Source organism: Hylobates moloch, unplaced genomic scaffold (genome assembly GCF_009828535.3).
Source record: "Hylobates moloch isolate HMO894 unplaced genomic scaffold, HMol_V3 SCAFFOLD_9, whole genome shotgun sequence".
NCBI classification, from domain to species: domain Eukaryota; kingdom Metazoa; phylum Chordata; class Mammalia; order Primates; family Hylobatidae; genus Hylobates; species Hylobates moloch.
Window position 1 is genome coordinate 9724839 of NW_026652284.1, and position 11716 is coordinate 9736554.

Below are 11716 nucleotides of genomic sequence, written 5' to 3' on the forward strand. Positions count from 1 at the left end.
AAAAAAATGGGCTTTTTAGATTTAGTGAGATACAATGCTATGTTGCTCTACGAAGATACCTAACAATACAGAGTACAGGAATTTATTTCTCACACAATAGTCATGAGGGCTGGTCCAGGTCCAGGCCAGTGGTGCAGGTCTACTCTGCACAGCCGTTCAGGAACCCTGGGTCTTCCCATTTGTTTGCTTTTTCTGCCATTTTCTAAGGCAGTGGGCCTCTGAGACTTCAGTGTACATCATCATCCCCTGGGAGGCTTGCTGAAGCCCCCATGGCTCAACCCCACCCAGTTTCCTGTTCCATAGGTCTGGCTTGGAGTCTAAAAATTTGAGTTTTTGAAGTTTCCCAGGTGAAGCTGATGCTGCTGGCTGGGAGCACACTTTGAGAAACATCGCTTTTGGTGTGGCCATGGGACTAAAAAGAAACATATAAAGGAATAGAGTTCATATTCCAGATAATGTGTTCAGAGGGCTTTAATATAGGCAGACAGACTAAGTGACCCAGTGGTCATCAATGATCAGTTTCCTTTCATAACTTCAGAAGGATGACACCAGTTGAATTCAGAGTTAACTTTCTGAAGCCAGCTTGTCTCCTCAGCTGAGCTCTCTGCAACTCAAGTTTGCAGCTGGGGTTTAGGGAGGGGCATTGTGTTCCTCCCAGTGAGACAGTACTCAGTATGCCTTGATCGTAACTGATGCTTTTATTACCCTTTTCTTTCTAATCTATTTTAAAGGACCCCAGAAGCCAATTCCCGGGCCTCTAGTCCCTGCCCAGAATTTGAACAGTTTCAGATTGTCCCAGCTGTGGAAACGCCCTATTTGGCCCGAGCAGGAAAAAACGAATTTCTCAATCTTGTTCCAGATATTGAAGAAATTAGACCAGGGTGAGTACTATATTGAGCAGGAATGCCAGCTATAAAAAACAAATCCACAGGAAGAAGTGACTGGCCAGCTCTTCCCTGTGAGGTCTGTACTGTAGCCTGATGCAAGCTGAGTCTGGGGTGAGAGGGCCGGCCTGGGTTTCTCCAGGTGGGTCTCATGATGCATCTGCACCCTGGCGCAGCATGTTGCCATGGCACGGTTTCGCTTTTGCTGTATTACTTTGGCAGATAAGATGCTAGGCCAAATAGGTCATTTGCCTGTTTCATCGAATCTAAGGACTTGGCCTAGGTGTGGCGTATTTTGATGGTCCTCAGCACGATTATTTTCTTTTTGTGAGAAACTAACTTTTGTCATATTGTCGTTTTTAGCTCAGTGGTCTCTAAGAAAGGATACCTTCATTTCAAGGAGCCACTTTACAGTAACTGGGCTAAACATTTTGTTGTCGTCCGTCGGCCTTATGTCTTCATCTATAACAGTGACAAAGACCCTGTGGAGCGTGGAATCATTAACCTGTCCACAGCACAGGTGGAGTACAGTGAGGACCAGCAGGCCATGGTGAAGGTCCGTCCTGCCCTGTCTTGGTTTCTTATCGCTACATGTGCCCTTCCCTTTTGAGTTCTGCACTCTCTGTTATGTGGTGTGAAATTTCCCCTTTCTCTCTGGTCTTGAACTTCCTTTGTGAAGTGCTGTATGCCTTGGGAATATGGCAAGGCAGTCCCCATTGCTGTCTGTGTAGTAACTTTCTTGTCTACCTGCATTTTTCTTTCAGACACCAAACACCTTTGCTGTCTGCACAAAGCACCGTGGGGTCCTTTTGCAGGCCCTCAATGACAAAGACATGAACGACTGGTTGTATGCCTTCAACCCACTTCTCGCTGGCACAATACAGTAAGAAATTGTTTTTGTTGTTGTTGTTGTTGTTGTTGTTTTTGAGATGGAGTCTCACTCTTTCTCCCTGAAGTACAGTGGCTTGGTCTTGGCTCACTGCAACCTCTGCCCCCTGGTTCAAGCGATTCTCCTGACTCAGCCTCCCCAGTAGCTGAGACTACAGGCACGCACCACCATGCCTGGCTAATTTTTGTATTTTTTGTAGAGACGGGGTTTTACCACAATGGCCAGGCTTGTCTCAAACTCCTGACCTCAAGTGATCCACCCACCTCGGCCTCCCAAAGTGCTGGGATTACAGGCGTGAGCCACTGCACCCAGCCTAGAAGTTGTTCTGTGTTTTCTTTCTCTCTTTGGCTTTTGGCTTCAGGAATATCAGGATAAATAGGAAAGGAAGTATGTTTCTTTTTTTTTTTTCTTTTCTTTGTTTTTTTTTTTTTTTGAGATGGAGTTTCGCTCTTGTGTGGCCCAGGCTGGAGTGCAGTGGCACGATATCGGCTCACCGCAACCTGCACCTCCCGGGTTCAAGCCATTCTCCTGCCTCAGCCTCCTGAGTAGCTAGGATTACAGGTGCCTGCCACCACACCCAGCTAATTTTTTTTTTGTATTTTTAGTAGAGATGGGATTTCACCATGTTGGCCAGGCTGGTCTTGAACTCCTGACCTCAGGTGATCCACCCTCCTCGGCCTCCCAAAGTGCTGGGATTACAGGCGTGAGCCACCACGTCTGGCTTGAAAGGAAGTATTTTTCTAAATAAATTTAAAAGAGAGGAAGGACAGGAGTGTAAATTGGTTGTGGGGTGGTAATGAGGCCTCTGCATCTTCTAAGGCATTGTCATGTTCTGAACCACCAGAGAGACTCATGTGCACCAATTATTTTCCTTGTCTTTTTGTTCTCAAGAGGTCTGCAGATGGAGCTCAGGGGAGAGAGTAAAGGGAGGACAGTGAGAACCTTAATGGTCCCCCAACCTCCAGCCCTGTGATTCAGCCTCAGGTTCTCTGAGGGCTTGTGTCATGGGGTCCCGGAGTAGACAGCTTAGAGGCCTAGGCCTGCGGTGCCAAATAGGAAGATGCTCCAGGAGGGAGCCTCAGAGGGAGAGGACTGTGAGGGGACAACACTTGTACCCAGACTTCTAATCCTACCTCCCCGTTTGTCCCCCATAGGTCAAAGCTTTCCCGCAGATGCCCGAGCCAGCCGAAATACTAAGTGACTCTGCCGAGTGCCCTCACTCACCTTCGAGAGATAAAGAAAGCGTTACCTCTCATTTCTCTTTGTGATTCTTGACGGTGACTCTTGTATGTAATCCTGTGGCTTAACTACTTCTCCCTCCTTGTCCAGCACTTTTCTAGCTCTCCCGTTCCCCATCTCCATTGCTCTGTACTCTTTTCTTTTTTCTTGTGCTGAGAATCTTGTTAGTAGCATGTGGCCTAACAAAAGGAAAAAATGTTTTTAAACACACACACACACATACACACACACACACACACACACACACACACACACAAAACTCTGAGGGGATCTGGTGAATCTCCAAATTATTGTGGGTGTACTTTGGCTTCCTTTTGTATGATAGGTCTCGATCATGACCACCTCTGACGTCTGTGCTGCTGTCACCAGGCACCTTTGTTTTTCAAGACAACATACTTTTTTTTTCTTTTCTCTGTTTGTGATATCACTTTAATTTTTCTTGGGTGGCTTAGAGACTAAGGGAGGAGACATCTGGCCTTTTTAGAACCTGAGAGGAAAAAACCAATCTTTTTTTCCCCTCTGTCTCTTTTTGCCATGGCTAATCCCTGCATTTCCATTCAGAGAAAAGATGGTGGTGAGCACAGAACTGGAATAGTTGTATTCTGAGTCAAAGTTGGGGCTTTTTAGGGCATAATTATGGAATTTTTATTTACTGGTAGATAGGAGACGAGAGGCTTTTTCAGTGGGCCTGGGACAGTGGCTGCTCTTGACCTCGTGTGAAGGGAAATGCTAAGGATGCTTCTGGTGGACTTCAGGGAACTCCAGGGTTTGGCCGTGGGCCATGACGGCGGCAGGCGGTGGGATGCTTGTAGCTCCTCACAGCAGGATTCCTGCCCACTGTTTTTTCTCTGTTGGGAGGGAAGCTCTTTTCTAGGAGTGTCTCAGTTCTGTTTTTGGCATTAGTGATGGTGTTGGTACAGTTGGAATTAGTGCCATGTCATACACAAATGTTCCACAAGGCGGGAGTGTTTCACTTTCTCGTGATAAACTTGATGGTCATTGTTATGATTAAGATAATGCCAGGTAGGCCGGGCACAGTGGCTCACGCCTGTAATCCAAGCACTTTGGGAGGCCGAGGCGGGCAGATCACGAGGTCAGGAGTTCAAGACCAGCCTGACCAATATGATGAAACCCCGTCTCTACTAAAAATACAAAATTAGTCGGGTACGGTGGCACATGCCTGTAATTCCAGCTACTTGGGAGCCTGAGGCAGGAGAACTGCTTGAACTCAGGAGGCGGAGGTTGCAGTGAGCCGAGATCACGCCATTGCACTCCAGCATGGGTGACAGAGCAAGACTCCGTCTCAGAAAAAAAAAAAAAAATAATGCTGAGTAGTGACCTTGTGATTGTTACAGCTCCCTTTGATCAAAGAAATGTAGCTTTCAGGCATAAACTTGGAAGTCTCCCTCTGAATCCAGCAGTCGTTTTCATTGATGCTTGTCAGGTTGAAGATGCTTTCAGTGATGCTCTCTATACTCATAAATAAGCAAATGTGGCAGGCTTTGCTTTCTGGATCCCAGGATTAAAACTAACCACAACCACTACTACAAACAAAACACAATATGCCTAGGGGCACGGATGAGCGTCCAGGGAGCCCAGGCCCCAGGCTTTGTTGCATGTTCCCTGCTCCTCTCCATCTGGTGTGGAAACACTGCCCAGGGAGGAAGGAGGAAGCTCACTGTGGACAGTCTTCTTTCCTTCTGACAGACCAGGTCATCTGGCTTCCGAGACCATCAGAGAAGATAAATCTGTCTCTTTCAGCTGCCAGTAAGTTTTCCAGGATGAGAGGGGAAAAAGCCTCCAGTGACTTCAGTTGTCTTGGGATTGTTTTACACCATCCTTTACTTCCCTTGCTCAGACCTCTCTGTTTCACCATCGCTCAGGCATTCAGAAAAGTATCTGCTCACTCCCACTTGGTGAGGTCCTCGGCCTTGAGGTTGCTGATTCTCAGGCGATAGGCAGCTGGATGACTTCCCGCTTCATGCAGCAAAGGCCAGGGGCTCGCGCGCCTCTGTAGAGTTGTTGCTAGGGAGACTTGTGTCATCGTCCACACCCTTGTTTCTCACTTCCTGGTTGGGCTCATCTCTGAAGAACAGGTCTCCCAGCTTCACTCCTTATCACTTCATTGTGAAGAGGAGGAAAAGTGAATCACGGAGAGAGAAAGGAGAGGATAGAATCACAGGCTGCGTCTGTACCTGAAAAGTGACCAGCGGAAACTCTATGGCGGATTTTTTTTTAACTTTCTTCCTCCTGTTAAAACATAGGTCACTAACTGTGATGTTATTTGTTTTCTAAGTGGTATGTGAGATTTTTTTAATGTAGTTAGAAGTTGCATTGTCTGATGGACACAATATGCCCTTCTGGTTCTATTCAAACCAGCAGGATCTGTCGGTGCTTAGAGATGGCTGCCTGGACTGGAATCAAATCTAATTTCAGGGAAATGAAGATGGAATTTGAAGGTCACTTTTAAAATTAAGTCATTGATGCTGCTGTTACAAAGTGTGACAGAGGATCCATGTCTGTGACACAGGACGGTGGGAAGCGTGAGAGAGAGTGAAATTATGTGATACACTGAAATAAATTTTTTCTTCTAACTCATAGAAAACTGGTTTGGAAAGTCTTTGCTTTGGAAGTGTCAGTCATTAGAACAGGCCAAACTGGACTGTCTGTTCATAGCGTGCCCGGATAAGAAGGCCTCTTAGGGAGCCAGAGGGAGCAGAGTGGTCGTGTCCTGCATGCTCTTCACCCTCTGGGGCGCCCCTGCTGCGGCTGGCAGGTGCAGACAGCCTCTGCTGGCCCCTAGCACATCCAGGGTGGGTGCTCCCTTGCCCGACAGAACCATCCCCACTGTGAAGCTGTGAGAGAAGATTTGTGGCAGGAACTGTTTATGAGGCTCTAGTTGTTGCTGTTGTGGCAGGAAAGTTAAGAAACAGAGCCCTTAAGGAAACCACCTTTATTTATTTTCTTAAAGCACGCCTTTAAATAAGCAAAAAATTTAAAAGGCAGGAAAGAGAATTCTTAGGCAAATTCAGAGAAATAAGTGCTAGTTAAAACTAATCACCTCCTCCTCTCATCCTCCTTTCTCCCGTCAAAGCAAAATATGGCCTCACTACCAGCCCCAAATCAGTGCTCAGACCCTCTCTGTGTCTGTGTGCCCTCCTGGGAGTCAGTCAGCGCTCAGGCCAGGACTGTGCAGGGCCAGCCAGCCCATGCGCTAGTCAGGAGCACAGGCAAGAGCTGCTTGTGGCAGTGGCCAGGCACCTAAGCCCCAGCTCGTTGTTAAACGTGCTGATGGCAAGGGGCAATGGAGTGAGTTTCCCAACTAAGAAACCACTATTATTTGATATATTTTTTTCCCTTCAGTCACATAAACTTCAGACAACTGCTCCTATTTTTTTATGGATTTTTCAGCTCATTTCAAATGAAGGAACTAAGTCATTGTGAACTGTCTCTTGGGATCTAAAAACAAGCTGACTTTTCCTGGCACATATTCCAAAGCAAAGACTTTGTGGCCTGCTGCTTATTGTCTAATTTACAGGGATATTTAATTTTGTCAGGTCTGTGTATATTTATCCAGCTATACTTGCACAGTGGATTGGAGAGAAAGGATTCTCCAGTGTGCACACTCATCTGTACTCTTTCTGCATTTCCCTCATGCTGTGTCCTGCTCGGGTTCCAATGGACAGTATCAGGGCTTGTTTGACTTGGGTCTTTCAGTTTTCCCTTTGGTTCCCTTTTAAAAATGTGATTGTTAACCTGCCCCTTGAAAAGATTCAGCCAGGTGCGGTGGCTCACGCCTGTAATCCCAGCACATTGGGAGGCCAAGGCAGGTGGATCACCTGAGGTCAGGAGTTTGAGACCAGCCTGGCCAAGATGGTGAAACCCCATCTCTACTTAAAATACAAAAAGTAGCCAGGCGTGGTGGTGTGTGCCTGTAGTCCCAGCTACTTGGGAGGCTGAGGCAGGAAAATAGCTTGAATCTGGGAGGTGGAGGCTGCAGTGAGTTGAGACTGCACCATTGCACTCCAGCCTGGGTGACTGAGCAGGACTCCGTCTCAAAAAAAAAAAAAAAAAAAAAAAAGAAAAGAAAAGATTCATTTTGCTGCTGCTCCCAGAAGGTTTGTTGGATGTGTTTACATAGGACTCTAACTTGTGTGCACTACAGTTGTTCACCAGGGCCAGTGATTCACCCCGGTGTGTGGCCAGACCATGACTGTGTAGCAGGAATGTTTTAATTTGTGCTTCCTTAGTAAATTGAAATATCAGCTGAGAGATTATTTGCTGCTGTTGTTCAAAAGGCCATTTATGAAGTTAGTATTTGAGCCCCATAAGATCTTTAAAAAGCCTCCAGTATTTAAAGGAAGAAATCAGAGTTGCTATAAAATTCACGTAAAAAGCTCATAGCCAAACGGCTGTGCTCAGATGGCTGTGCTCAGTCTGAGCTGAGGTTGGTCTCTTGCCAAACTGTGGCTGTGGTGTGTTGTTCTTCATGTCTTCGAGTTCATTTTTTTTCATTCTGCGTATTCTGGCATCAGTTCACTTGAGTCCATCAGCCTTCTTGTATTTAAGGCATCGTCTTAGACTTTGTGGCTCTAAAGTACTTGTCTGTTGAGATTTCAAGTCTCTTGTCACCATCCTCACACATGACAACAAAACCCATAAAGCATAAGTGGCCTTTTTGAACCAAGACTTTGCAAACTGATCTCTCCCCAGTGAAGGAGTTGAGCACATTAGCAACAATGTACATTAATTTTGGATTTTCATTTTCATGTTTTATTTTGTAAATATTATCTGATGTTTGGAGCTTGAGTATACAGACTGTAAATATAGTTCTTGTATTTGTACTAATTCTGATTCTTTTGCTGTATAGCCTTAGATGTGCAATGCAGACATTATCTAACTGTGTATGGTAACCTTGCATCACGGAACTATTAGTGAACGAGGTAAAAATAATAAAGGTACAGCCAGTGCATCAGAAGGCTCTCGATGTGCATTTATTCTTGCACCCCTTGAAAGGTAATTACACAAAGATTTCTTTTCTTGATTTGCAAAGATAATACCTTTCTAAGACAGAAGTCACGATATCATCGCTTAAGTGTTCCTGATATTCAAAATGGTGGTTTTTATATAACCAAGAAAGCTAATACGGTGCTGTTTCTTTGAAAGTACTTTTCTCCCAAAGATGTAAGTGGTTATTTTAGCTAGAAGATTTGTCGTTTTTCTCCTGAAGCCTCCTTGTATGCCTTCCAATAATTTTGTAGTGTTGTGTTGGCTTTTTTTTTTTTTTTTCTTTTTGAGACAGAGTCTTGCTCTGTCACCCATGCTGGAGTGCAGTGATGTGATCTCAGGTCACTGCAACCTCTGCCTCCTGGGTTCAAGCGATTCTCCTGCCTCAGCTTCCTGAGTAGCTGGGATTACAGGCGTGCGCCACCATGCCTGGCTAATTTTTGTATTTTTTTATTATTATTATTTATTTTTATTTATTTATTTTTTTTGAGATGGAGTCTCACTCTGTCGTCCAGGCTGGAGTACAGTGGCATGATCTCAGCTCACTGCAACTTTCTGCCTCCCGGGTTCAAGCGATTCTCCCTGCCTCAGCCTCCCAAGTAGCTGGGATTACAGGCGTTCACCACAACGCCTGGCTGATTTTATGTTTAGTAGAGAGGGGTTTCACCATGTTGGCCAGGCTAGTCTCAAACTCCTGACCTTGTGATCCACCCGCCTCGGCCTCCCAAAGTGCTAGGATTACAGGCGTGAGCCACCGTGCCTGGCCTATAATTATTTTTTTTGAGACGGAGTTTGACTCTTGTCGCCCAGGCTGGCGTGCAATGGCACCATCTCAGCTCACTGCAACCTCTGCCTCCCCAGTTCAAGCAATTCTCTTTCCTCAGCCTCCCAAGTAGTTGCAATCACAGGTGCCTGCCACCACACCTGGCTAATTTTTAAAAATATTTTTAGTAGAGACAGGGTTTCAGCACATTGGCCAGACTGGTCTCAAACTCCTGACCTCAGGTGATCTGCCCACCTCGGCCTCCCAAAGTGCTGGGATTACAGGCGTGAGCCACCGTGCCTGGCCATGTTGGGTTTTTTTGGATGGGGAAGGGTAAATGGGGATTTGAAAAGTTCAACATGTCAGTTTAATTTAACAAGCCATCATCATGAGCAGAGCATGAGCAGGGGCCACTATCCTGGGTGTTTGGGGAGAAACGGAAGAAGGGAGGGAGGAGCAGCCCTCAGGTTAAAAGCAATGATTTGTTCCAACCAATATTTGAGTACCCACCCTGTGCCTGGTGTGCTGCTGGGTGCAGTAATTCAGCAGCCAACAAAGCAAGCCCATGCACTTGTGCCCTCCCATTCCAGTGGGGAAGACATTGTTTAAACAAATTTACAACATGAGTCCTAAGTATTTTGGAGGAAAGCAGCTAAATAAAAGGATGAAAGAGGAGTGGGAAGGAGGGATGTTTAGATGGCATAGTCAGGGAAGGCCTCTCTTAGGAGATCACATTTGAGCAGACTCTAGAATTAAAGGATAAGGTAATCCATGCAAACCCCTGGGCAAAGAAGTCTCCAAGTAGAGAAATGAAGCCCTTGAGGCAGCAGTGTCCTCAGTAGGTTCCAGAAATAGCAAGGTCGCTGGTACAGAGTCAGGGACTGGGAGCGCAATAGAAGACATCAGAAAGTAGCCAGGGACCAGGATATTTAGGACTTAGGTGAGGACTTGGAATTTCATTAGAGTGAATGGGAAGCCATTGAAGGCTTTGGTGCAGAGGAGTCACAGGGGCTTATTTACATTTTTAAAAGACCATTCTGACTGCTGAGTGGAAAACAGTCTGTCCTCAGGCAGGGACAAGTGGAAAAAAGGGGCAAAATAAGATTGTTACCCCAATCTTATTTTGGGGTACAAACACCCCAAATTGAATTCAGTTGTACAATAAAATTCAGTTGTAATTGAAACAGTACAAACAATTCTTTCACAGATTTTTCTGTAAAGGGAGAAGAGAAATGGAGTAACTGAAAGGGGATATGGGGTAAAGGAGAGGCTTTTGTTTTAAAGAAGGGAAATAGCATAGCTTGTGCATATACTAATTGGAAAAAATGAACTGGGAGGGGAAACCTGGCAGTGGGGAAGACAGTGAGGTGGAGAGAGTTGTGGAGTGGGCCTGAAGAACTGGGAGCCAGTGCACAGCAGAGAGGGGTAGGTCCCAGATCCAACTGAGCACCCTGGCTTATCCAAAGTGCTGCCGACAGCTCAGTGATAGGAACACTGCAAGTCTCTGGATTGCTAGGACTCTTCAGTCTTAAAAGTTAATGTCTGGCTGGGCGCGGTGGCTCACGCCTGTAATCCCAGCACTTTGGGAGGCTGAGGCAGGCGGATCACTTGAGGTCAGGAGTTCAAAACCAGCCTGGCCAACATGGTGAAACCCTGTCTCTACTAAAAATACAAAAATTAGCTGGGCATAGTTGTGGGTGCCTGTAATCCCAGCTACTCGGGAGGCTGAGGCTGGAGAATCACTTGAACCTGGGAGGCGGAGGTTGCAGTGAGCCAGGATCACACCATTGCACTCCAGACTGGGTTACAGAGCCAGACTCTTGTCTCAAAAAAAAAAAAAGTTAATGTCAGCTCTAGGGCTTATGTCAGGCCACGTCTTCCTGAAACTGGACTTGCAGTTTAAAACAGGAGATCATCCCCGAATCAGTGCATATTATGCTGGTTGTGCCCTCAACTAGACCTCACCCAGGAGCATGTAGGACTGTGTCCTGACTAGGGTTGCACGCTTAGTAAATCCCCATGTCTCTTGCAAAGCTGATAGTTTGGGAACTCAGGTGACCCATAGAAGTGTGCACGAGTCTGGTGTGCTGCTTTTCTTTTGTTGTTGTTGTTTTGAGACAGAGTCTTGCTCTGTCGCCCAGGCTGGAGTGCAGTGGTCAGGTGACCCATAGAAGTGTGCACGAGTCTGGTGTGCTGCTTTTCTTTTGTTGTTGTTGTTTTGAGACAGAGTCTTGCTCTGTCGCCCAGGCTGGAGTGCAGTGGCGCAATCTCCGCTCACTGCAAGCTCCGCCTCCTGGATTCACACCATTGTCCTGCCTCAGCTTTCCGAGTAGGTGGGACTACAAGCGCCCGCCACCATGCCTGGCTAATTTTTTGTAGTTTTTAGTAGAGACAGGGTTTCACCGTGTTAGCCAGGATGGTCTCGATCTCCTGACCTTGTGATCTGCCCGCCTCGGCCTCCCAAAGTGCTGGGATTACAGGTGTGAGCTACCGTACCCAGCCTGGTGTGCTGCTTTTCTATCTGGTTCTTCTTGTTATTCCACTTGTGGTTGGATGGGGAGATATTCCACTTTCCCTTAGGAACTCCTTGTCCCTGCACAGACCATTTTAGCTATTCTGAGCACATCACAAGCATACTCCTCTGGGGTGAGAATATATAGCCTCTGGGCTTTTTCAGAATTGCTCCTTCTGCTACTCTGGAAGCTGACATGAAAGATTGCTTGAGTCCAGGAGTTCAAGGCCAGCATGGGCAACAAAGCAAGCACCTGTATCTTTAAAAAAAAAAAAAAAAAAAGGCCGGGGGAGCAGGCATGGTGGCTTATACCTGTAATCCCAGCACTTTGAGAGGCTGTGGCAGGAGGATCACTTGAAGCCAGAGTTCAAAACCAGCCTGGGCAACTTAGTGAGCCGCCATTTCTACAAAAAATAAAAACA

At 46.3% G+C, this 11716-nt stretch overlaps 1 protein-coding gene across 12 annotated transcripts in view; it reads left to right on the forward strand.

Moving 5' to 3' along the window:
- The window catches only part of KIF1B (kinesin family member 1B), a 170583-nt gene extending 162599 nt beyond the window's left edge, over positions 1 to 7984 (forward strand). For 9 of the 12 annotated variants that reach the window (XM_058443749.1, XM_032758867.2, XM_032758874.2 and 6 more), the window contains 4 exons: positions 732 to 881; positions 1248 to 1440; positions 1649 to 1767; positions 2928 to 3245. In XM_058443749.1, the coding sequence (XP_058299732.1) occupies positions 732 to 881; positions 1248 to 1440; positions 1649 to 1767; positions 2928 to 2970 (505 nt within the window). In that variant the 3' untranslated portion in view covers positions 2971 to 3245. Of the gene's footprint in view, positions 1 to 731; positions 882 to 1247; positions 1441 to 1648; positions 1768 to 2927; positions 3246 to 4719 lie in introns of those variants that run through there. The other 3 variants (XM_032758878.2, XM_032758879.2, XM_032758881.2) reach the window with 1 other exon arrangement.
- The last annotated feature ends 3732 nt before the right edge of the window (positions 7985 to 11716 follow it).